The following is a 27465-nucleotide window of genomic DNA, read 5'->3' on the forward strand; positions in this document are numbered from 1 at the left end:
AAAAAAAGGGTGTTTTTTTTTTTTAATGTTTAGAATCTTCACAAACTTTTGTAAATTATTTATAGTTTCTTAGCATGCCATGTAGGTTTCATCACCTAAACCTATATTGCCCAATATGGTAGTCGTATGAGTATTAAACATTTCAAATGTGGCTACCAAATTTTTTTTACTTTTAGAAAATGTGGTTACTAATAAATGGGGAGGGTACCTTTCATTTTCTGTGATTCTAGGTAATTAAAATTGAACTTACTGTATTTTTTTGTTAATTTTGTTTTACTGCTATAGGTGCTGGAACTGATATGCACTCGTGAGTCAGGAGCGGTCTTCGAGGCTGGTGGTTTGAATTGTGTGCTTACCTTCATTCGTGACAGTGGACACCTGGTTCATAAAGATACCTTGCACTCCGCCATGGCTGTTGTATCAAGACTCTGTGGCAAAATGGAACCTCAAGATTCTTCTTTAGAAATTTGTGTGGAATCTCTGTCTAGTTTATTAAAACATGAAGATCACCAGGTAAGTAAATCACTGTTGTGTACTTTGATTTTAAAAAGTGATTTATAGTGTCCCTTATTTATAACTATGATGGACTGTACAGGTCGTTCCATCTTCTCTTTCTCTCATTTTATATCTCTATATAGTAATAATTTTTTGTTTTGGCAGTGAAACATTTTAAACTAAAAGTAATATGTGTTTGCCCTGGCCATTGTGGCATTGTGGCTCAGTTGGTTGGGTGTCATCAGGTTGCAGGCTCAATCACCACTAGGGGGCATGTAGGAGGAGGCAGCTGATCGATGCTCCACTATTACATTGATGTTTCTCTCCCTTCCTCTCTCTCTAAAAATCAATTTAAAAAATTCTTAAAACTGGTAATGTGTTTATTTCTAAAACTTAAATGTTTTAGAAATATATAATTTTTAAAGCTACACTTGTACTCTAATTTGTTGACTCAGCACAATTTTGTTGACTTAAAATAGTTCTCACTGAAGTAAAATAACACAGGATTTAAAATCTTATATGTGTAAACTTTGGTTGAATTCGCATATTTGAGAAGTTAAAAGTTAACTTTTAATGTTTTTTTAACATTCAGATGTTAATTTTTAGTTGATATTTATAGGTTATCTTGGCAAAGTTTTATATCATGTTAGTTAATGTAGAGCTTTTGATGTCCATCTAGGTTCTTTCCATATGTCATTATTAAGCTCAGACAGTGAATTATAGGTACTATTATTCCCATTTTACAGATAAGGGCACCGAGGCCTTGGGCAGTTAAGTAACATTTTCGTGTCATATAGTTAGAGTGTGAAGCCAGGATTAAACTCTAGACAGATTGTAAGCTTTAATCTCTTTGCTACAGCTGCCTTTCTTATAGTATCAGTATTGAAATAAGCAGTATTAGCCCTTTTTATTTAGGAGAATTTAAAACTTTTTATTTGTTGATTGATTTGCGGGGGGGGGGGGGCGCGGGGAGAGAGAGAAAACAAAACATCCATCTGTCGGGACCCCTTTGGCGGTCGAATGACCCTTTCACAGGGGTCGCCTAAGACCATCCTGCATATCAGATATTTACATTATGATTCATAACAGTAGCAACATTACAGTTATGAAGTAGCAACGAAAATAATTTTATGGTTGGGTCACAACATGAGGAACTGTATTTAAAGGGCCAGAAGGTTGAGAACCACTGCTCTAAGCAATTGAGCTACCCTTCCAGGGCCTAGTGAATTTTATCAATATGCATATTCTTTACATATTAGGTTTCGGATGGAGCTCTGCGATGTTTTGCATCACTAGCTGACCGATTCACCCGTCGTGGTGTTGACCCAGCTCCATTAGCCAAACATGGGTTAACTGAAGAGCTCTTATCTCGAATGGCTGCTGCTGGTGGTACCATATCAGGGCCATCATCAGCTTGCAAACCAGGTCGCAGCACCACAGGTGCGCCTTCCACAGCTGCAGATTCCAAATTGAGTAACCAGGTATCCACAATTGTAAGTCTGCTCTCAACACTTTGCAGAGGCTCTCCAGTAGTAACACACGTAAGAATATTTTTGAATTATATTTTTAATCTTTCAGAAAAAGTGTTTTTATATAATGTAAATATATTAAACTCTTTTTTCCTCATTCTCTTTCTAGGATCTCCTGAGGTCAGAGCTTCCAGATTCAATTGAGAGTGCATTGCAGGGTGACGAAAGATGTGTGCTTGATACCATGCGTTTGGTTGACCTTCTTTTGGTGCTATTATTTGAAGGACGAAAGGCTTTGCCAAAGTCTAGTGCTGGATCTACAGGCAGAATCCCAGGACTCCGGAGATTGGATAGTTCAGGAGAGCGCTCACATCGGCAGCTTATAGACTGTATTCGAAGTAAAGATACCGATGCCCTTATAGATGCAATTGACACAGGAGGTTGGAAAATCTTTTCTCATATAAAAAAAACAACTAAGCCCTGTCTGGGTGGCTCAGTTGGTTGAGTGTCATCCCATATAACAAAAGGTTGCTAGTTTTATTCCTGGTCAGGATACATAGCTAGGTTTTGGGTTCAATCCCCGGTCAAGATGCTTACAGGAGACAACTGATCGATGTTTCTCTCTTTCTCCCTCCCTCTCCCTTCTTCTCTCTCTAGAATCAATAAAACATGTCCTTGGGTGAGGATTGAAAAATAAAAAGAAAACTGAGATAAGGAATTACATAGGCATTTTCTAGTTTCTAGATTTTGGACAGTATTTTTAGCAATTGTGCCAGATAATGGCCAGAACCCTTCAATAATCTCTCTTCTCCCCATGTATATAAATATCAGTCTTGTATGTGGTAAGACCTTAGTAAATGCTCCTTCAATGAGTAAATGAAATTTACCCGTTTTATTGCCAGAATGAGATCATTGCCAGAACTAGATCATGCCAATTCTAAGGTGACTTACAGATTGAATTTAGGGCTGTTATATTCTCAAGGTTAACGAATTTGCCACAAGTCAGTTATTATATATAGTAAATTTTTTAAGTTTGCTTCATGAAGTTATGAATAAAATATAAATTGGTGAAAGATGCTTCATGGTCATCAGACTTGTCTTTTGTGTTCTTTTTAAAACATTTTTAAAAATTAATTTTTAGAGAGAGAGAGAGGAACATTGATTTGTTGTTGCACTTATTTATGCATTCTTGGTTTCTTCTTGTATGTTCCCTGACCCGGGATTGAAACCGCAACCTTGGTGCATCAAGATGTTGCTCTAGCCTTGGCTAGTATGGTTCAGTTGGTTGGTCATCGTCTCAGTCACTGAAAGGTTGCTGGTTTGACTTCTGGACAGAGCACATGCCTGGGTTTTGGGCTGGATCCCCAGTGGGATGTGTGCAGGAGACAACCAATCAGTGCAGCCAATCAATATTTCACTCACATTAATGCTTCTCTCTCCCTTCTTCTCTCTCTAAAAATCAGTAAGATTGACAAACATGACACTAACCAACTGAGGTACCTGGCGAGGGCCTATGTTATTTTTATTAAAAATGGGGATTTGTTTCTTTTCCATAGGTATGGCATTAGTTTAGTACCCTATTGAGTTGTGTTATGTATTATTTTTTTTTTTTCCTTTTTGTCTTGTTTATTTTTAAGGGTTAAATCCTTATAAATCTTAAGTGGCTTTTAAAATTTTAGAATATTTTTTCTTAGCAGAATTTATGTTTGCTGATTATTAACTACGTTATAGTTGATCTAAATGTTTAAAATTAGCTTTGTATTTAGTGATTATTAATAATCTTTAAATGGCTCCCACTTTAGAAAAATTCAGTATTATTTTGTTGGCTTTTAAAAAATTTATTTTTTCCCCTTCAAACTTCTAGCCTTTGAAGTAAATTTCATGGATGATGTGGGTCAGACTCTGTTAAATTGGGCCTCAGCTTTTGGAACTCAGGAAATGGTAAGCTAACAAATAACAGTTAATGTTTTAAATCAAAGGTAGAAATATTAATAAGGCAACTTTATGATTCTTCTTCATTTTACAGGTAGAATTTCTTTGTGAAAGAGGTGCTGATGTTAATAGAGGTCAAAGATCATCATCATTACATTATGCTGCATGTTTTGGAAGACCTCAAGTAGCAAAGGTAAAGTCCAAGTTTTTAAATTATTAATTTAATATTTGACACATATATGATTCCAAAATTAGAATGACATAAAAACTTTTATTCTGTTATGTCATGTTTTCATGCCATCTTTTAAAAAATTTTTTATGTTTATTTTTAATTGATTTCAGAGACGAAGGGAGAGAGATAGAGAGATAGAAACATCAATGATGTGAGAGAATCACTGATTGGCTGCTTCCTGCATGCCCCCTACTAGGGAGAGGATGGAGCCCACAACCTGGGCATGTGCTCTTGGCTGGAATCGAATCCAGGACCCTTTAGTCCACAGGCCGACGCTCTACCTACTGAGCCAAACCAGCTAGGGCTCATGCCATCTTTATTCACTCCATTTCCCCTTGCCCACTACAGATAGGCATTTTTTTTTAAATTTCTTGTTTATATCTTTTTAACATTTTCAATACAGATAAAAGCAAAAGTATGTATGCTTATTACCACCTTATTTAAAATGTAACATATACACACTGATCTATACTTTTCCTTTTCCCTTTAATAGTATAGATTGAAAACTTTTCACAAAGTTGGAGAGCTTTTTTATATCTGTATATTTGCTCTGTGGATGTATTGCAAGTTTATTCAGCTACTCACTTAATGCTAAACTCTGGTTGTTTCCAGTTTCTTACTCTTGGCAATGAATGACTTTGTACCAGCATACCTCGGAGATAGTGCAATAATGAGAGCCATAATCCTTTGGCTGATGGAGAGTCTTGCTTTCCATTTGTAAAAAACACAGTATCTGTGTAGCATAATAAAGCAAAGTGCAATAAAATGAGGAATTCCTGTACATTTTTTTCTGTATTGTGCCTACTTAATAGTAAATCAAATATTCTGTTTGCAGAAGAATCATAGTATATATATATATATTTTTTTATTTCAGAGAGGAAGGCAGAGGGAGAGAGAGATAGAAACATCAGTGATGAGAGAAAATCACTGATCGGCTGCCTCCTATACACTCCCCACTGGGGATTGAGCCCGCAACTCAGGCATGTGCCCTTGACTGGAATCAAACCTGGGACCCAACACTCTGTCCACTGAGCCAAACCAGCTAGGGCAGAATCATACTATTTTTGACTCTTGGTTTACCAAAACAATTTGGAGAGTTCTTTTTACAATTAGGAGAAATTGAGGTTCAAAGAGGTCAAATGGTAAGGATTGAACCAAGTGTTTTCTAGGTCTCTAGAATCTTATTGTGAAGTAATTTTGCATAATGCAGTGTTAGTTGGCAACAAAATTAGGCACACCTGGATTCAGTCTTAGCTCATTAACAAAAAAGGCTGTATGGCCTTGGGCAAGTTTCTTAAGTTTAACTTGGAGTTTTATCAATAAAAAGTATATATACTCCTAGCATGATTATTGTAATAACTAGAGGCCTGGTACACAAAATTCGTGCACTCAGCGGGGGTGAGGGGCGGGAGTTCTTTCAGCCTGGCCTGTGTCCTCTCGCAGTCCGGGAGCCCTTGGGGGATGTCCAACTGACAGCTTAGTGGGCCTGAGTCAGTAGTTGGACATCCTTAGCAGTGGCAGGAGAGGCTGTGCTCAACAGCTGTGAGCCCGGCTTCTAGCTGAGCGGTGCTCCCCCTGTGGGAGTCCACTGACCACCAGAGGGCAGCTCCTGTGTTGATCGTCTGCCCCCTGGTGGTCAGTGCACATCATAGCAACTGATCCTTCTGTTCGGTCGATTTGCCTATTACCCTTTTATTATATAAGATTAGAAAAACGAAAAGCACTTAGTATAATAGTTGGCCCATCAAAGATAACTCAAATTGTAGCTGGTTTTATTGTCATTTTTACACTATTAGAAAATTTTTGATGATACCTTAGTTTTTTAACCTGGGAAAAGTGGTCGTTTCAAGCTTGAATTCTGTCAGTTTGAATTAGTTTTTAGAGAGAATGAGGCTTCTAAGGCTGCTAAAAATTTTGGTGAGCCATTTTCTTTTGCCCTTTACTATTTTAAAGTTATGAGTGGTTGAGTGAGAGAGATGGAGCCAAGTGAATTGTATCTAATCTAACCTATATTGGTGAGCTATAGCTGCTATTACTGACAATGATATAATAGGTAGTACACTAGGCACTTTAACTTTGGCAGCCAGTGTCTTAAGCATTTAACATGTCTTTTTTAATATTCACAGGTTCTTCTATTTTTAATTGATTATAAGATACACCTCCACATTCTTCCCCTACCCCCACATGCATTTTCACATCTCAAATAGAAAATGTTTTGTAATTGTTGGACACAGAAATTGCAGCATAGTTATCATTACCTGTTCATGTAACAAAAATTGTAAAATGGATTTTAGTAACTTGAATGAAAAACCTGTTCTGATAGAAGAATACTCTTAGAATGCTGTATCACTATGCTTTTATGGCTCAAGTGACAGCATTTTCTGTAGAAACACAATTATAGGAGACTGAGTCAAAGGGTAATTATGAAGACTTGTGCTCAGAATGTGAAGTTACAGAAATTTTCTAAATTTATGTGAAAAAAAATGTGAAAAAAAATCTAAGTTTTAGAACGTTCTTTCAGTAAGTTAAAAAAAAGTTCCAAGCAAAAATAGTACTGTTGCAAAGTTTAATTGACATTTTTTTTTTCTTAGTAGCACTTAATGATATTTTGAATGATCTATGGCAACTTCAGATTTAATGAAATACTGAATATATTATGATTCTAACCCCAGCCCTTTGGAATTTTTAGCCAGTATTGCATACTTTCCTGATGTGTGTACTATGTATGCACTTATTTGTCAGATTTATCTGTTCATTACATCATAACAAAGTTCAAAAAACTACCTCTGAGGCTGATAGGAAAAATGTGGGTTTTGTTCTCTGTTCAAAGAGCATACAGTCTGCTAGGGAGAGAGTCCAGTGTCCATTAAAAATTGGTAAACAGGCCCTAGCCGGTTTGGCTCGTGGATAGAGTGTCGGACCTGTGGACTGAGGGTTTCAGGTTCAGTTCTGGTCAAGGGCACATACCTGGATTGAGGCTAGGTCCCTGGTAGGGAGCATGCAGGTGGCAGCCGATCAATGACTCTCATCATTGATGTTTCTCTCTCTCTCTCTCTCTCTCCCTCCCTCCCTCCCTCTCCTTTCCTCTCTGAAAGCAATAAAAATATATTTAAAAAAATATTGGTGAACAGTGTGATTAGTACTTAAGACCTAAATTTTGTAGATCATGCTAGAAGAATTGATTTAACTTGGTTTTTTTTGAACTGATTTAATTGACAGTATGTAGGAAATGATGAAGATGATTTCCATGTCACAAACTGAACCCTAGTAGCTCAGAAATTGGGAGTAGTTTGATAGAGAAGATGACAGATTCATATGTGAACAAACTTAATTTGAGTTGTTAACCAAGTGAAATTAATCTGTACTTTTTTTTCAAGTTATAAATAGACAGCTTTTATGGTGATATATGCAAAGACAGATTTGAATTGATATCTGCTTAATTAAGTAATTCTGTAAATCTGTAATCTAAAGTATATGGGTACAATCTAATGATTGCAGAGTTGGATAGTGAAGCAATAAAGTGTTGTTATCTTCAAATTAAATACCTTTCTCTTTTAGACTCTGTTACGACATGGTGCAAACCCAGATCTGAGAGATGAAGATGGGAAAACTCCATTAGATAAAGCTCGGGAAAGGGGCCATAGTGAAGTAGTGGTTATTCTTCAGTCTCCAGGTGAGTGGTAAAATCTTGCCTGGTAAGCCATTTTGCTATTACTTTTCAGCTTTACTTCCATAGGAGTAGCTTTTTGTAGACATTAACATTATGTAGGTGCATTATTTCTATGAAGTGAAATAATTATATACATACACACATTTGATAACCCTTTAACATGGTTCTGTTCTGTGTTCTTAGAGACTATGGCTGTATGATTTCAGAGAGTCCAAATCAAAAGTTTAAGGTGTCTGGAAATGTCATAAAGAGTTGTTGGGTATTGTGTAGATGACGTACATTGACCAAATTTTTACGTTTTTCACAGAATATATGAATACATAGCCTATGTGATATAGTTTATAGAATTCAGGTGGAATATTCAAAATTATCTCCTTAAGTTGTGATTTCGCTCATTGGAGGTGCTAATGTTCTTTAGTATACTTACAAGCACCTTTGATAGATACATCATCTTAATTTCAATTTAATTATTGTTAATTAGGGATAATTATAGTTTGGAGTTGGGTACATTTTAATATTTTTTCATTGAAAGGAAAATTTTCCCAAAATTATTTTACTGAACAGTATTTGTCTGCAGGTGATTGGATGTGTCCAGTTAACAAAGGAGATGATAAGAAAAAGAAAGATACAAACAAAGATGAAGAAGAATGTAATGAGCCAAAAGGAGATCCAGAAATGGCACCCATATACCTGAAAAGGTTATTGCCAGTGTTTGCACAAACATTTCAGCAAACTATGTTACCTTCAATAAGGTAGTTATTCATAGTCTTTGTACTTACTAATTAAATTATGCCAATTATATATTTTATTTATCTCCCTTTTCCACAGGATTTGGGGTGTATTTTAATATTGCAAAGATATGATAAGAATAAAAATTAGATTGGAGAGTTAAATCTTTTCTTCTGATCTGACTTAGGAGAAGTTTTGAAAATAAAAAAGACAAGGTTTCTAACAGTTTTTATAGCTTTGTGAATGTCAGCTCTGGGGAAATTTTGATAAGTAAGCAAACATTTATTGAGCTTTATGGAGGCTTTTTTGGTAGAGTCAGTGTGATACGGTCTTTGGAGAAGTTGCCCAAAGAAATGAGACTTGGGTCTTGCTTACTGTACCTTTGCAGGTAATGAGAAAGACCAGTAATAATACAGAGTGATAATTGACAGATTAGACATATAATGAATCCTCTGGAAATGTAAGTTATTTAACAACTAATTGGGCTGGGCAAATTGGAAATGTTATGCAGAAGTGAGATTTAAATTGGGTTTTAAAGGATACTTGGGTGTTTTCTAGACAGATTTAGAAGCATCATTGGGCACTGGTATATGCAAAGCTTGGAGGTATGAATTAGTCCATCCTGGTGCAATTCTTGGTGGCTCTCCCTCTACAGTGTGTATGTTTAAATATGTTTTATTTTTTTAAAATTTTTTTATTGATTTTTAGAGAGAGAGAGGAAGGGAAAGAGAGAAACATTGATTGGCTACCATCTGCATGCACCCTGACCAGGGATCGAGTCCACAATCTGGGCATGTGCCCTGACTGAGAATTGAACCGGCAACCTTACCTTATGGGCACCAGATAAAGCTCAACCAGCTGAGCCACACGAGCCAGGGCTACAATGTGTCTGTTTATAGTCTGCCATTTCTATCCATCTCTTGCTAATCCTTTGGTTCAGAGTCATTGTTTGTAGTTTTACTACTGTAGTCTTTTTTTCTCTCTTGCCCCTTTATAGTATGTTCCTACATATAAGGCTGAATTATTTTTAAAATCACAATTATGTCATATCACTTTTTTCAATCGTGTTAGTAGCTTTTAATGGCTTTAACTAAAACCTAACACCTTCACTCTCAGGCTTACAAGGTCTTACATAAGTCCCACCTAGCTCTCTGACCTTAGTACTGTCTAACCTCTAGACCAGTGGTTCTCAACCTTCCTAATGCCGCGACCCTTTAATACAGTTCCTCATGTTGTGGTGACCCCCAATTTCATTGTTACAAATTGAACATAATTAAAGCATAGTGATTAATCACAAAAACAATATGTACTTATATCATGTGTTTTCCGATGGTCTTAGGCAACCCCTGTGAAAGGGTCGTTTGACCCCCAAAGGGGTCGCGACCCACAGGTTGAGAACCGCTGCTCTAGACCATTACACTTCACAATTCTACCTTTGTATTTCTGGAACACTCCAAGTATATTTTTACCTTAGGGCTTTTTCACTTATTTCCCTTTTCGGAAAACTTCTGTTTCAAAGTCTTTTGAATAGTTGGTTGCTTTATATCATTCAGTTCTCAGTTCAAATGTTACATCCATTGCTGTGTGTCCAACTAATTTAAATTTACCCCAGGACACCTTTGACATCAATCATAATGTTTTACTGTCTGTTTTATTACACTGTCAAAAATCTTGCTCTTTTAGTGTTTCTGTTTGTTTTATTGTCTGTGTCTCCTCTAAAGTAAGCTCCATGAATGCTGGCATTATGTATTGCTGTATTCCTACAAAGATAAGGAGGTTTAGAATAGGGTTGATATTTAGAAGGTCCTCAATAGATACTTACTGAATGATTGAATGAGTGTGTTTTGTTAGCAATTGTAAATAGTTTGATATTAATGGAGTATGTGATATGTTTAGGTAGCTCAATGAGTAATATTAAAAAGGTAGACAGGAGTCTTTGTGACCTATGAAGGCCTTTTGGTCCATTATAATGAGTGTGGACTTTACATCACAGTTAAAGGGATCAGTAAAGACTTATGAGGAAATCTGTTAAAGTCAGGTTTGTGGTTTGTAAAGAACACTTTGGCAGCTTGGTGGAGAAAAGGACTAGAGGAGGGAAATATGAAAACAGACTGTTTAAGCATCCATTGTAATATGAACTTCAGACAGTTGTCAGGGCACTGGTTTTGTAGAAACAAATTTAAGGTGTTGGGAGATAGATGGGTTGTATAGAGATAGATCTGACATGAAGGGTGTGAAGGATGAAGGAAAGAAAGAGGTGAAGAATGACTGCCACATTTTTGGCTAAGTAATTGAGAATTTGTTTTTGGTCATTTTAAGTTTAGGAGATTATTAGAACATGTAGTTTAGTATGATTCAAGTGCCTTAATACTAGTATTATGAGTTATGTTGAAGTGCAAGCAGTCTTTTAGCAATATTAAAAACTAAGGGGAATAGGTTACAACCTAATTTTTTACCTTTTCAGTTTGAAATTTGATCAGAAGAGTAACATGTACTTTGATCAGACAGTTAAAGGAATGTGTATATGTGTGTATATATATTTTATATACTAGAAGGAGTAGGATCCCTAGGCCTGGCCATCGATCAGGGCCGTTGAGGCCTTCCAGCTGCCAGCCGGCGCCTTCCTTCATTCTGTGCCACACCCTACGTCATAGCGAGTGATCGAAGTCCCAGTCTCCTGGTTGAACTTCTGAGGGGACACTTTGCATATTAGCCTTTTAGATATCAGTACTGGCTTATACTCAGTGTATGTTCAGGAAACAAAAGGCAGACAACAGATCAGTGAAGGTTTCCAAACAGAGGATAGCAGTTTTAATGGTGGGTTAGTCTCTGTAAGACACCCCCCCACCCCAGTTTTATTGAGATACTAAAGGCCCGGTGCACGAATTCATGCACCACTCCGGTCCCTCGGCCTGGCCTGTGGGATCGGGCCAAAACCGGCTCTCCAACATCCCCTGAGGGGTCCCGGATTGCAAGAGGGCACAGACCAGGCTGAGGGACCCACTGGTGCACGATCAGGGCCGGGAGGGACGCGGGAGGTTGGCCACCGCAGGAGGCTCCAGGGTGTGTCCCGCCTGTCTCTCTCAGTCACAATCAGCTGGACCCCAGCAGCAAGCTAACCTTCTGGTCGGATTGTCTGCCCTCTGGTGGTCAGTGAATGTCGTGGCGACTGGTTGATCGGTCAACTGTCTGCCCCCTAGTGGTCAGTGCACATTATAGTGAGCAGTTCAGCAGCCTTAGCATATAATTAGCATATTACGCTTTGATTGGTTGAACAGACGACTGGACACTTAGCATATTAGACTTTTATTATCTATATATATAAAGGCTAAGCGACAAGTCTGACTGGCTGGTAGGTATGCCACACACTGACCACCAGGGGGCAGATGCTCAATGCAAGAGCTCCCAAGCTGGGGTGACTTGGCAGCAGTGGTTCTCTGGTGACACACCCCGGAACCAGAGAGGAGGGAGCCCGATTCCTTGCGGGGCCATGCAATTCCACCTTCGGCCGTGGATTATGTTGTTGCTGGGGTGCTGTCACCCTGAATCTGGTTTACTGATGAGCTGCAGTGACTGCAGATACCCACTGAGCCCCAGTGCTACCCCAGGTGCTGCTGGCCAGGGAGGAACTGTGGGAGGTTGGCTTCAGGCCGTGTTCGGTCCATCTTGCTCAGTCCCGCCCTGCCGGCCACCTTCTAATTCATTTCCTTTTAATGTGCACGAATCTGTGCACTGGGCCACTAGTATAGGATAATTGACATATAACTTTGTGTTAAAGTGTACCATATAATGATTTGATATGTATGTGTCTCTTGTAAGATAGACTGAGGACTTTCCACTTTGTTTTTGAAGAACAGCTACATTGAATTTTGAAGAGGTCTGATATAAATAAACATCTTTGGAGTTAGTGTCAATAAGACAAAGATTGAGTTCACTGTTTAGCATAGGAAATCTGAGGATTCATTTAATTTTTAAAAAAATTACAACTTGAGAGAAATTAGACTTTTGCATAAAAGGGGAAATTGTTTTTGGAGGAGAATATTTAAATAATCTAAGTATAAATTCTCTCAAAAATTGATAAATTATGCAGTTTTAAAGAAAATACAGAATTTGGTTTAGAACTTGATAAGTCTTAAAAAATTCATTGGGAGGAATAAACAGGTGAGATTATTATTATTTTTAAATATTTTTTATAGATTTCAGAGAGGAAGGGGGAAAGAGAGAGAGAAAGAGAGAGAGAGAGAGATCAATGATGAGAGAGAATTATTGATTGGCTGCCTCCTGCACGCCCCACACTGGGAAGTGAGCCTGCAACCCTTGACCTCCTGGTTCATAGCTCAGTGCTCAACCACTGAGCCACGCTGGTCAGGCAACAGGTGAGATTATTGAAGACAAATCTGAAAAGCAAGTATAAACTTTCAGTAATTAAATCTTTATGATAACTGGCACAAGAGTTCATAAAAATCAGTGGAAAAACTGTTTCATGTAGAGCCAATTATATTTAGGAAATAAATGTATTATAATGGAAGTTTCATAGACCACTTGAGAGAGGGAGGATTATTTAGTAAATGGTACTAGAATATCTGCTTTGTGGTTTAATTTAAAAAAAAATCAGCCCTAGCTAGTTAGAGCTCAGCCAGCAGACTGAAGGGTCGTCATGGGTTCAGTTCCCATCAAGGGCACTTACTTTGGTTGTAGGCTCGATCCCTAGGCCTTCATGAGGCAACCAGTTTTTTTATGTCTCTCTCTCACATAAGTGTTTATCTTCTCTCTGTCTCTCCCCTTCCCTTCCACTCTCTCTAAATAAATGGAAAAAATATCCTCGAGTGAGGTTTTTTTTTTTAAGTGCTTTTTAGCAGAGCTTATAACACCTAACATTAGATATTTTAGTTTTCATTAATGTATAGTTACATTTTGTTTTATTTCAGCTTTTTATGACTTCCTAAAATTCTTTTACTTTTCAAGGAAAGCAAGTCTTGCTCTGATTCGAAAAATGATTCACTTTTGCTCTGAAGCATTGTTAAAAGAAGTTTGTGATTCTGATATTGGTCACAATTTGCCTACAATACTCGTGGAAATCACTGCAACTGTTCTTGATCAAGAGGTCAGTATTTTTTAAATTTTTATTGAAACTCCTGTAAAATCCCTTGAGGTAGTGGTCAATAAAATTAAGTTTTGTCCTAATTCAATAAATCATTTTGTGCAAATTATTGCCTTTGTTTACTACAAAAAAACTGAACTTGTTTTTATAATTTTTTCTTAATTGTTTTCTCTCCCCCCAGGATGATGATGATGGCCACTTGTTGGCTTTGCAGATCATAAGGGATTTAGTAGATAAAGGTGGTGATATTTTTTTGGATCAGCTAGCCAGACTTGGTGTAATTAGCAAAGTGTCAACTTTGGCAGGTCCTTCCTCAGATGATGAGAATGAAGAGGAATCAAAACCAGAAAAAGTGAGTGGTCTTAATTGCAGTGGTATCAGGAATAGTTTAGTGGGTTTTGACAAAATAATGACAATATGTATTAGTACTATATTTTTAAAAACTTGCTCAATTTAAAAATATGTTTTTTTTTACAGTGGGTTTTGACAAAATAATGGCAGTACGAAGTAGTACTATATATTTAAAAATTGGCTCAATTAAAATATATTGATAGTATTTAAAACTTAGAGAACTAAGTTGCAAATAAAGAATACCAGAATATCCTCTATCCAAATTCACTGATTTTTGACATTTTTTCCATTTGCTTTATCATTTACACAGACATATCATTTATTTGACAGAGGCCCTTTTTATACCTAGAAGCTTTTTTTAAAAAATATATTTTTAAAAATATATTTTATTGATTCTATTTACAGAGAGGAAGGGAGTGGGATAGAGAGCTAGAAACATCAATGAGAGAGAAACATTGATCAGCTGCCTCCTGCACACCTCCTACTGGGGATGTGCCCGCAACCAAGGTACATGCCCTTGACCAGAATCAAACCTGGGACCCTTCAGTCCGCAGGCCAACACTCTATTCACCAAGCCAAACCAGTTAGGTCCACCTAGAAGCTTTTTTTTTTTTTTTTTTTTTTTAATATATTTTATTGATTTTTTACAGAGAGGAAGGAAGAGAGATAGAGAGTTAGAAACATCGATGAGAGAGAAACATCGATCAGCTGCCTCCAGCACATGCCCTTGACCGGAATCGAACCTGGGACCCCTCAGTCCGCAGGCCAACACTCTATTCACCAAGCCAAACCAGTTAGGTCCACCTAGAAGCTTTTTACACGTAGAAACTTCACGTACAAAACCAGAACATTTTCTTATACATTGCTAGTATAGTTATCAAAAACTAAAATTTATATATACCTATCTAGTCCAGAGATAATATTCAAATTTGCTATTGTCCTTAATAGCATTTCTTTTCCTTTCTGGTCTAGAATCCAATCTAGGAAAACATAATCACATTTAGTTATCCTATTCCTGAGAACCTGCAACAGTTTCTCAGCTTTCCTTTTTCTTTCAGAGCCTTGGCATTTTTGAAGAGGACAGATCACTAGTTTGGACAGTGGCCCTCATTTTGCATATGTGCCATGTGTCTTCATGATTAGATTCAGGTTATGTGCTTTTAGCAGGCAGACTATAAGAGATGTTGCTTCTTCTCAGTGCATAATGTGCTTTCTCAGAAGCCCATGATGTCCTATTGCTCTCTTGCTGATGATGTTAACTTGGGTCACTTGTTTTATGTTGGCCTCTGCCAGGTTTCTCTGTTATAGTCATTTTTCTTTCTTTTGTAATTAATAAATAATTTGTGGGGAGGTAATTTGAAACTATGTAAATATGCCATCCTTTAATTACTAGTTTCAGTATTCATTGATAATTCTTACCTTAGATTATAAATTTAAAATTTACCTTATCTATCTTTACTGATTACCAACAGTGGTTTAGTACTAACATTTAGTGGTGAATGCTTACTCTATATTACTGACAGAGTAGTGATATTTTTGAGAGGATGTTGAGTTATAGTTGTAATTATAGAATCCTGAGGAGAGAAAGAGAATGAGGGAGAGGGAGGAGGGGAGAGGAAGAGAGAAAGAGAGGCAGAGATTGATTTTGTGTGTTTACTAAATTTAACAAAAAACAAACACTAAGCAAATAAAATGATGTCTGGGTTCATCACCCCTGAAATTCTTGCATTCAAAATATAGGTTACACATATTAGTAGTCTTTTTGTAGAAATTAACAAGCAGATTTTAACACATGGAGATGCAAGATTCTTAGTATAGTATAGCCAAAGTGACCTTGAAAAGTAACAAAAGTTGAAGGACATACATTAGCAGATTTCAGGTCTTATTATAAAGCCATTGTAGTCAAGAAAGTGTGGTAGTGGTGTAAGATAGATTAATGACCCACATACTCTCTATCAGTGGTTCTCAACCTTCCTAATGCTGCAACCCTTTAATACAGTTCCTCATGTTGTGGTGACCCCCCAACCATAAAATTATTTTCATTGCTACTTCATAACTGTAATTTTGCTACTATTATGAATCATAATGTAAATATCTGATATGCAGGATGTATTTTCATTGTTACAAATTGAACATAATTAAAGCATAGTGATTAATCACAAAAACAATATGTAATTATATATGTGTTTTCCGATGGTCTTAGGCGACCCCTGTGAAAGGGTTGTTCGACCCCCAAAGGGGTCGCGACCCATGGGTTGAGAACTGCTGCTCTATATGGTCAATTGATTTTCAGCCAAAGTGCTAAGGCAATTCAATCAGGAAAGGATGGTCTTTTAAAAAAATAATGCTTGAATGGGGGTTGGGTGAAATAGGTGAATAGATTAAGAAAAAAAAAAGTCAAATATCCCCAAACAAAAAAGGGAAAGTGGGGTGGGGGTAGGTAGAAGGGTAAGAGTGTGGGTGGGATAAATGGTGATGGAAGGAGACTTTGGGTGGCGAACACACAGTATTGTATACAGATGATATAGAATTGTACACTTGAAACCTGTATAATTTTATTAACCAATGTCACTTTAATACATTCAGTAAAAATTTTAAAAGATTTACAAGTAGATAATATATACAAAAAAAAAAGAAATCTTGATTCTTGTCATATATACCATATACAAAAAATAAAAGAAAATAAATCATAGACTAAAATGTATGGAGTTGTATATAATAAATAGGTAATATGCAAATTAACCCTCACGCCATAATGCTGTCATAAGATGGTGGCGCCCTCAGCGAGGGCGGGGCCAACGGCTGCTCCGCATGGCTTCTGTTGGGGTTCCTTCAGCCCTGTGGGGGTGTGGGGGTCCCGGTGGCCGCTCCACATGGCTTCTGCCAGGGTTTCTGCGGCCCTGTATGTGCACACTGCGAGGGTCCCAGTGGCCGCTTCACATGACTTCTGCCAGGGTTTCCGCGGGCCCACTTGTGTGCCGTGGGGACGGGGCCCAGCGGCCACTGCGCGCGGCCCTGAGGTGGGGCATTGGGGTGGCACTCCAGGACTCGGGGCGGTCTGGTGGCGCGCCAGCCACGTGGGGCGAGACTGTGGGACTCGGGGCGGTCACAGGGGGCGGGGAGTTCTGGGTCTCGGTGTAATTTCTTGCGACAGGTCATTAGTAAATCATAAAACCTCTAGAGGAAGAAGAAGAAAATCTTAGTAACCTTGAGCTTGACAAAGATTTCTTAAATAGGACATTTTCAGAGGTTAGACTATAACCCTGGCCAGTGTGGCTCAGTAGGTTGGGTATCGTCCTCTGTACCGAAAGGTTGCCAGTTGGATTCCTGGTTGGCACATGCACGGGTTGCAGGCTCAGCCGCCAGTAAGGGGAATGCAAGAAGCAGCTGATCAGTGGTTTACTCTCACATAGATGTTTCTCTCTAAAAATCAATAAAAAATCTTTTTTTATTTTTTTTATTTTTTTATTTTTTTTTTAAATATATTTTATTGATATTTTACAGAGAGGAAGGGAGAGAGATAGAGAGTTAGAAACATCGATGAGAGAGAAACATCGATCAGTTGCCTCCTGCACATCTCCCACTGGGGATATGCCCGCAACCCAGGTACATGCCCTTGACCGGAATCGAACCTGGGACCTTTCAGTCCACAGGCTGACGCTCTATCCACTGAGCCAAACCGGTTTCGGCAAAAAATCTTTTTTTAAAAGGGTTAAACTATAAAGAACAAAAAGTCAATAAATTGTATTTTACCAGAATTAAACTTTTGCTCTTCAAAACACATTGTTTAGAAAGGCAAAAGCATATCAGAAAATTCTCTCTGATTTTTTTTGTCTAAAAATATTTTAATTTGGCATTCATTTTGATGAATGTTTTCAGTGTCAGAAGGACTCTTGGGTTATCATTTTCCAGAACATTAAGAGATTTTCCATTGTCACCTGATGTGCATAGTCCCTACTGAAAAGTTTGCTTTAATTTTCATTTTAGTTCCTTTGTGTATATATAACTTACCTTTTTATACTGTGGATTTAAAAAAGAATTTATCATTGTTATTTTAGCAGTTTGAGTTTTATATACCTTTGTTGTGTTTGGTGTGGATATATATGCACGTTGATGTGGGTGTCCCATTTCTGTTGAGGATTGTTAGGTTTTCTTTAATCTGTGGGGTTAAGGTTTTTGTCACATTTAGAAACTTTTCAGCTGTCAGTTCAAGGATTTTCTACCCTGGCTGTTTGGAATGCCAGTATCTGACTACCTTCTGTGATCTCTGGGAACTGTTCAGCTTATACTTTTTAATCCTACTTTGCTCAACCCTATATGTGAGTGGTCTGTTACTCAGTAGATACTTATGGTGACTACTTTGCAGATTTCTAGTAGTCTGTTTTGTTTGACTCCCTCATCCTAAACTTAGTCTTCACATATTCTATTTGCCTTAACCTCTTCAAACACAGGTCTCCATTTCCTCAACTTACTGCTGAATCGTGTGTTCCCTCTTCTTAATACCTTAGCCAGAAAATTGTGTCTGGACTTAAGGAATTTACTTTGTTTCCATTTTCTGGGGAATCACAGTCCTGTGTTATTCCATGTTTGAAAACATTTTCATATATTTTGTTTATTTTTTGTTTGCAGTGTATTGACAATTCATGTTCCTTCTTAATCTATGATGGCCTGGGGTATAACTACTTATGTGTAGAGGAATTAGCTATATTTTACAAACTTATTTTAGTGTTATAAGCTACTTTAGGGGGAAAAACAAAATATTTTTTTTAAAATGTAACTCTGTATAAAATTTAAAAGTATTTTTTCCCATATATACATGGATACACACACGTCAAATTCATATATGGTTATGATGAATAGTCTCAATCTTTAAGTATCAATAAAATAAAAGTTTTTTAGGATACCAGGGAAGGCAAACAGTATTTATAAGGTATGTGTGTGTTTGTTTTTTTAACATGCTCTAATTAAAAGATTTTTTATGATCACAGGAAAAATTCAGTATATTTGATTCACTTGGCTAAAAGTGATCCTACAATTTATTCTTAGGAGCTTCTCTGGTGATTCTGCTAGGTTTGGATACCATTCACCTAGTTTAAACATCTATATTTTTTGTTTTTATTTTTTTACGAATAATCAATTAGGCCCAGAGATGTCGGCTAGACCAATGGTTGCCAACCAGTGGTCCATGAGGTCCGAAAGGTTGGCGACCGCTGGGCTAGACCTAATCTATTGGTCTTCTTTACCAGTACACCTAGAAATGTTGTAACATAGGTAATTATTAATATAAATTACTTAACATTTTTAGGACTTACTTGTATGATTATAGGTTATTAGTTGAATCAGAATACAGGCAACTGAATATTTTCAGATTTAAATTTTTTTTATTGGTTTTTAGAAGAGGAAGGGAAAGATAGAATCATTAATGAGAGAAACATCGATTGGCTGTCTCTTGTGTGCCCCCTTCTGGGCTGGAGCCCACAACCCAGGCATGTGTCCTGACAGCTAGTTGAACTGGTGACCTCTTGGTGTACCACAGAGCCACACCAGCCAGGCTGATTTTTTTGTTGTTGTTATTCTTATTTTTTTTAATCCTCACCCGAGGATATGTTTTACTGATTTTAGAGCGGGGCGGGGTGGGGGTGGGGGGGAGAGAAACATTGATTGACTGCCTTCCCGTATGCTCCCCAAACCGGGATGGAATCTGCAACCTAGGTATGTACCGTGACTCGAAATAAAACCTACACCTTTCAGTGCATGTGATACTGCTCCAACCAACTGAGCTACACCAGCCAGGGCTCTTGAGGATGTCTTTATTTTACATTTGATTCATGTTTGTGTTTTAAAAACACTTAATGAATATTTGGAATAGAAATTATTTTTCACGGTTCTTTGAAAATTTTACACATTTAGGAAGATGAACCACAGGAAGATGCTAAAGAATTACAGCAAGGTAAACCATATCATTGGAGAGACTGGTCAATCATTAGGGGAAGAGACTGCTTGTATATATGGAGTGATGCAGCAGCCTTGGAATTGTCTAATGGCAGTAATGGATGGTTCAGATTTATCTTGGATGGAAAACTTGCTACTATGTATTCAAGTGGTAGTCCTGAAGGTGGATCGGATAGTTCAGGTAATATTTTCTTTCTATTAAAGTGTTTTACTAGTTTGTGCAATTAAAAAATATATATATATGTTTTATTGATTTCAGAGAGTGGAAGGGAGAGGGATAGAGGGATAGAAACATCAATGGTGAGAGAGAATCATTGATCGGCTGCCTCCAGCACACCCCACACTGGGGATCGAGCCCACAACTGGGGCATGTGCCCTGACCAGAATTGAACTGCAACTTCCTGGTTCATGGGTTGACACTCAACCACTGAGCCACACTAACCAGGCTAGTTTCTGTAATTTTGATCATTTGTTTTTCTGCTTATATTTTTGCTGCCATTGTCATAAAAAAATAGCACATCCTTAATGACAGTATAGTCAATTTCTTTAATATCAACAGAAAAATTGTATCATGAAAGCATTTCATAAATACCCTTTTATTGTACAAGAAAGAATAGTATTGTATCTACTTTTAATCTCTCCGGTCTTTTAGGTAAAGCTGCCTTTTGTCTCGTAATGATGAATTGCAGTTGTATGATGCTATCTCAAGTTATAACTTTTCCCAAAAGCCTTAAACTTTAAAAAATTGTGGCTGTAGGATTGCTTTTATGCCTGAGCCTCTATTTACCAAAGAACCAAACTCTGCTAATTAAGTTTTTAAAAATAAGATTGTTATTCCAATGAATAGTTTTTATTAAAAACCCGAATATTTGAAAGAAGTAAGATTTTAAAACGCTCATTTTGTCTTTATAGAAAGCAGAAGTGAATTCTTAGAGAAGTTACAAAGAGCTCGAGGCCAAGTAAAGCCATCTACTTCAAGTCAACCTATACTCTCAACACCAGGACCCACTAAACTCACTGTAGGGAATTGGTCACTAACATGTTTGAAAGAAGGAGAAATTGCTATTCATAACTCAGATGGTCAGCAGGCAACAATATTGAAAGAAGATTTACCTGGTTTTGTTTTTGAATCTAATAGAGGAACCAAACATTCATTTACTGCAGAAACTTCTCTGGGTAAGTATGTAGGTATGTAAGTTTAGCAGATTAAGAATAAATGAGTATGTTAAATGGCAATAAAAAATGTCTTGTGAAATGTTTTTTTTTTTTTTTAAGGTTCAGAATTTGTGACTGGCTGGACTGGCAAAAGAGGCAGAAAACTGAAATCTAAATTAGAAAAAACAAAACAAAAGGTATATTTGTGGGATTTGCTGCTTTAAAAAAAATTCTTTTATACTGATATGGTAAGGTTTCAATGGTAGATTTTAAGCATTTAAAGAAATTGAGCCATATAACAGTGCTACCTACTCTAATCTCAAGAGGTATGGGGCATGCTGAGCCCAGCTGCTGTTTGAGAGATTTTAGGAAAGTCTAAAGCCTGAGCCAGGACAGACCATTCCTATGGTAAAGCCACTGCAAACAGCTTGGACGGGCTTGTTTTCCACAGTGGCTGCACCAGTCTTCATTCCCACCAACAGTGCGTAGTGTTCCCTTTTCTGCATATCCTTGTCATTACTTGTTGCATATATTTTTAAAGAGTGTTATGTAATGAATTTCAACAGACCCAGGCCTGGGACATGTATGGGTTTTTCTCAAATAAAATTAATTTCATTTAAATGAAAGCTAATTAGTACCTGAGCCAATAATATAGTCATTCCTTCTCATGATGAAATGTGTAAATATATGAGCATGATATAGATAGTACTTTGTGTTAATAATATACATAGAAATATACCATGTAACCTGAAGTATACTCCAGAATGTTAAAAGGTTCAATTTTGGTTGATGGTGACTTAATTTTTATTTTTTGCTTACTGTATTTTCTAAATCAGGGGTCCTCAAACTACGGCCTGCGGGCCACATGCAAATACAACTATTGTATTTGTTCCCGTTTTGTTTTTTTACTTCAAAATAAGATATGTGCAGTGTGCATAGGAATTTGTTCATAGTTTTTTTTTAAACTGTAGTCCGGCCCTCCAACTGTCTGAGGGACAGTGAACTGGCTCCCTGTTTAAAAAGTTTGAGGACCCCTGTTCTAAATGGTTGATTATAAGCATTTACTTTTTTCCCCCTTTTATTGAATTTATTGTGGTGACACTGATTAGCAAAATTATACAGGTTTCAGGTGCACAGTTCCACAACACATCATCTGCATATTGTATTGTGTGTTCACCACCCCAAGTCAAGCCTTTCCTTCTATCACCAATTATCCCCCTACACCAGGGGTCCTCAAAATTTTTAAATAGGGGGCCAGTTCACTGTCCCTCAGACCGTTGGAGGGCCGGACTATAGTTTAAAAAAAAACTATGAACAAATTCCTATGCCCACTGCACATATCTTATTTTGAAGTAAAAAAACAAAACGGGAACAAATACAATAGTTGTATTTGCATGTGGCCCGCGGGCTGTAGTTTGAGGACCCTGCCCTACACACTCTTCCACCTCTCCACACCCCCTCTCCTGCCAGCAATCACCACAGTGTTGAGTTTTTCCCCCATCTTTTTCTTTGTTTGCTCAATCTCTTCAACCTCCAGCCCTTCCTGCCCCCCACCCCCACAGCTGATGGCCTGCTCTCTATCTATGAGTCTGTATTTTCATTTTATTCATTAGATTTCACATGAGTGAAATCATATGGTACTTGTCTTTCTCTGACTGGCTTATTTCACTTAGCATAATGTTCTTCAGGGTAAGGTTTTTTTTTTGTGTTTTTTTTTTACTGCTGAGTAGTATTCCATTGTATGAATGTACCACTGCTTTTTTTATCCACTCATCTATTAATGGACGCTTGGACTGCTTCCAAATCTTGTCTTTTGTAAATAAGGCTACAGTGAACATGGGAGTGCATATACTTTTTTCAAGTTAGTGTTGTGGGTTTCTTCAGATAAATTTCTAGAAGTGTAATCATTTATTGTTTTTAAAAGCAAAGTCAATTTTTTTTTTTACAGGTTTTGGATTTAAATGAAATAAGCTCTTTTCTGATATATGAATACAAAGTTTAACCCCAAATTAAAATTATGAGTTCTTTTATTTGACATGACTAAAATCTACTAGAGTACTTTTCAACCTTTAGAACCTTTTGACATATATGAATAGAAGTCATACCATTTTTTGGAAGTTGATAATGACATAAACATCTTAATTATAAAAGTTGCATATATATATATGTGGGAAGGTTTGGTAAAATTATTAATTGTGGTGACAATTCACATTTGCTATTTAATTTTGATAGGTACGAACTATGGCTCGAGATTTATATGATGACCACTTTAAAGCTGTTGAAAGCATGCCTCGTGGAGTAGTGGTAACACTCAGAAACATAGCAACTCAGTTAGAGTCATCTTGGGAACTTCATACAAATAGACAAGTATGTTAGCCTCAAGATTTTATGACATATAGTTATCTTGGTTTAGCTTTTCCCCTTTACCCTTTATGTTATAGGTATTGATTAGGGATCAGCAAATTATCACCCATGAGATAAATTTGTTCTACCACCTATTTTTGTTTGGCTTTGTGAGGTAAGAATGGTTTTTATATTTTTAGTTGAAAACAAAAGTAAGAATAACATTTCATGATACATAAAAATTATATGAGAATATAATGTCAGTGTCCATAAGTAATTTATTACTCACACCGTCCTTATTGACATACAGGATGGGCAAAAAAAGGTTTACTGGTATAGTTATAATACACAGAAGTAATACAATAATGAATAAATAATCAAGAATAAGTTGTGTTTTGCATACTCACAACTGTAAATCTACTTTTTTCTACCCCTGTATTGTCTGTGACTGCTTTGGTGGCTAGAACAGTAGAGTTGAGTAGGTGTGATAGAGACCACATAGCTTGTAAAGGCTAAAGTATTTGCTATTAGCCCTTTATAGAAAAGTTTGCTGACTCTGGAAGAGAGAATTTGCATTAATAATTTGAACTTCTTAATCTTATTTACATCTAATTTATTTTCATGGTAATTAACATTCTGATAAATTTAAGACATTTACTTTTTGATTGTCTTTATTAAAATATTTTTTTTCTTTTAGTGTATTGAGAGTGAGAACACATGGAGAGATTTAATGAAGACAGCTTTAGAAAATCTAATAGTACTTTTGAAGGATGAAAACACCATTTCGCCATATGAAATGTGCAGTAGTGGCTTGGTGCAAGCACTTCTTACTGTTTTAAACAACGTAAGTTGTTATGTACAGAACAAAATATATAGCTTTAAAAATCATTTGTAACTACCCTTTTGGCAGAGTGATATTTATTTTGCTTTGCCAACAAATAATAAAAGCTGAGTAATAAGTGTTAATATTTATAGTTTCTCCAGTCTTTCCCTTAATTTGTATTCTTAATTTGGGCCAATTGAATTAAATATTAAATAATTATTTATTTTGGTTTTTGCGTTACCTGATTATAATTTGTTCAAGATTTTATTGAATAAAATACTTTAGCCTGAAATTTAACACCATGCTCTGATTTTCTTATAAAAAATAGTCTGATTATTTGCACAAAATTAATTTTGTGAGAAATAATAGTTTAGGATGTTTATGTGAATATTCGACAAGTATTTGCTTAATAACCTTATATTTCTCTTCAGTTTTTTTCTACCTTTAATTTCTTGATTGTGATAAATTTTCCTTTATTTTGATGAAACATCATATATACTTATTGTAACAAATTCTAACAGAACTATGAAAAGTGAAAATTTCTATTTTAGTTCTGTTGGCCACTTAAATTACTTGATCTTTTTTTTTTTTAACATATTTTTATTGATTTCAGAAAGTAAGGGAGAGAGAGAGAGATACAAACATCAATGATGAGAGAGAATCATTGATTGTTTTTTGCACGTCTCCTACTGGGGATTGAACCCACAACCTGGACATAATGCCCTTGACCAAAATCGAACCCGGGACCCTTCAGTCTGCAGGCCGAGGTTCTATCCTCTGAGCCAAACCAGCTTGGGCAAATTACTTGATCTTAATTATTGTAGTGGTGATACACTCTAAAGATTCACTTTAACTTCAGTCTCATATTTTCTCTACTAATTTTATCATTTGCATTAATTTCCATTTATTAAAATTATATTGATATATCACATTATGTCTCTTAGTAATGTCTGTTAAGTTATTGTTTTATTAAAGCAGTTATTTTTTCTAATTAAAATAGTACTGTTAAAATACAAAATCTCATAAATAATCTGAAATCATCTTGTATACTACACTACACTTTGAGACAGATTGATTTCACAATATAATTGCTATTCCACTATAACATTGATAAAGGAGGAAAAATAATCTATGTATTTGTTAGCTGTGGTCTACTAGTCATATAATAAAATGAGTTTTGATGGAAAGAAAATGATTTTCATTAGATTATATTGCTTTTTTTGTAAATGTTAATATTCATCTTTGTAGCATGTGTTTTTGATAATTTTAGTAACAGCCTTAAAAGTTTTTTTTTCACTTTCTCATTTTTGTTTTCTGTAGAGCATGGATTTAGATGTGAAACAAGATTGTAGTCAACTGGTAGAAAGAATAAATGTTTTCAAAACAGCCTTTAGTGAAAATGAAGATGATGAAAGGTAAATGTCCACATTTTAAAGATTTTGATATTCGCTGTGTTTACAATATGAAGTAGCTTATATTGTAAATGCATAATAAGATGCAAGATTTTTAAACATGTTTTAATTTAATAGAATAAAAGGAAAATTACATATGTGCTCTGAATGTAGATGATCACTTAGTTTAGATTCTCTTTTAAGTTACAACTGGAAATTTGAACACTGATTAAATATTTGATGGGAATAAGTATTGTTCATATTTTTTTAGGTGTGATAATGATTTTTGTTTTTTCAGAGTTCTTCCTTGGTAGAAATACATACTCAAAATGTTTATAGACAAAATTATATGTTCTCTGGCACTTTTCTTCAAAACATATGGGGAGGGGAGAAATGGATGGGGATGTAGATAGAAATCAATTGGTTATTAGTAGTTAATACTTGAAGCTGGGTCAAGGGTTGATGAAGGTTCCTTTTACTATCTTATTTACTTCTGAATGTGAGTGACTTTTAAAAACAATTTAAATTTAATTTTAATAATTTGAAATATCACTTTGAATGAGTGCATATTACATTTTATGGATGTATAATAATTTAACATTACTATATTAAAAATTTTAGCTCTTTGCAAATTATTTTAATATTAGTAAATACTTATCTCAATGGAAATATCTTATATAAAAATTTAAAATGATATTACTGAGTTAATGGTTATAGATGATTTTCTTCGTATCATTTTAAAATGGTCTTTGTTTTTGATGATTTTTTAAGTTTCTTGATATTGTCGAATTATTTTCCAGAAATATTGTAACAGTGTTGTCTTGCCAACAAATATCACTTCTAAAAAATATTTGTTTCATATATTCTTTTATGTGTCAAATATAATACAAGGGGTAAATTTAAAGATAATAATTACACATCTACTTTGAATGCAATAAATTAAACTTTTATAAGTAAAATGCAATATTTTATTAAGGGAAGGAAATTGAGTTATGAGAGTATTTTTGTTTACTCAGATGTAGTGTAGTACACAATTAAACTTTGCACTCATTAGGAAGTGGGATCTATATGGGGTTGGTTATTGCAGTTTCTGTATGAACTTTTGTATGAAATTTTATAAAAACTCGTAACAATTATTTTTGCTTCACAGTCGACCAGCAGTTGCATTAATTCGAAAATTAATAGCTGTACTAGAATCTATTGAACGTCTACCTCTCCATTTGTATGATACTCCAGGATCTACATACAACCTCCAGGTAATCATGCAAAATGCATTTGCTATTATAGTTGGATGCATTTAGGAGCGGTCTTTTTTTTTTTTTTTTTTTTTTAATATATTTTATTGATTTTCTGCAGAGAGGAAGGGAGAGAGATAGAGAGTTAGAAACACTGATGAGAGAGAAACATCGATCAGCTGCCTCCTGCACATCTCCCACCGGGGATATGCCCGCAACCCAGGTACATGCCCTTGACCGGAATCGAACCTGGGACCCTTCAGTCCGCAGGCCGACACTCTATCCACTGAGCCAAACCGGTTTTGGCAAGGGGTGGTCTTTAAAAAAAACACACAGACCAAAAAAATTTCCTTTCATATTGTATTAAATAATAATACTGCTTAATTATTAAAGATTTTATCCTTAATGCCATTTGATTGTTATTTTTCATGACTCTTGAATGTATTGAAATTTCAGTTTTATTTTGTTTAATGAAATTACTGTGGATTTTTAATAAAATGTTGTAAGTAATAAATCATATTTGGTAGGTCATAAGTGGAAAAAGACACTTCACCTGTGGAAAAACAGGAAAAAGGGTCCTTTTGTTC

The 27465-nt window shown here is 36.0% G+C and overlaps 1 protein-coding gene across 8 annotated transcripts in view; it reads left to right on the forward strand.

Moving 5' to 3' along the window:
* Positions 1–27465, forward strand: part of HECTD1 (HECT domain E3 ubiquitin protein ligase 1) — a 94716-nt gene that overhangs the window by 26956 nt on the left and 40295 nt on the right. For all 8 annotated transcript variants that reach the window (XM_036353796.1, XM_036353823.1, XM_036353813.1 and 5 more), the window contains exons 4-19: positions 286–513; positions 1755–2036; positions 2134–2404; positions 3829–3905; positions 3991–4089; positions 7687–7801; positions 8376–8550; positions 13493–13631; positions 13810–13980; positions 19890–20112; positions 20844–21107; positions 21207–21283; positions 23319–23453; positions 24127–24273; positions 25573–25667; positions 26794–26899. In XM_036353796.1, coding sequence (XP_036209689.1) covers positions 286–513; positions 1755–2036; positions 2134–2404; positions 3829–3905; positions 3991–4089; positions 7687–7801; positions 8376–8550; positions 13493–13631; positions 13810–13980; positions 19890–20112; positions 20844–21107; positions 21207–21283; positions 23319–23453; positions 24127–24273; positions 25573–25667; positions 26794–26899 — 2604 coding nt within the window. The remainder of the gene's footprint in view (positions 1–285; positions 514–1754; positions 2037–2133; positions 2405–3828; positions 3906–3990; positions 4090–7686; positions 7802–8375; positions 8551–13492; positions 13632–13809; positions 13981–19889; positions 20113–20843; positions 21108–21206; positions 21284–23318; positions 23454–24126; positions 24274–25572; positions 25668–26793; positions 26900–27465) is intronic.

The sequence above is a fragment of the Myotis myotis genome, unplaced genomic scaffold (genome assembly GCF_014108235.1).
Source record: "Myotis myotis isolate mMyoMyo1 unplaced genomic scaffold, mMyoMyo1.p scaffold_m19_p_1, whole genome shotgun sequence".
In the NCBI taxonomy this organism is placed as follows: domain Eukaryota; kingdom Metazoa; phylum Chordata; class Mammalia; order Chiroptera; family Vespertilionidae; genus Myotis; species Myotis myotis.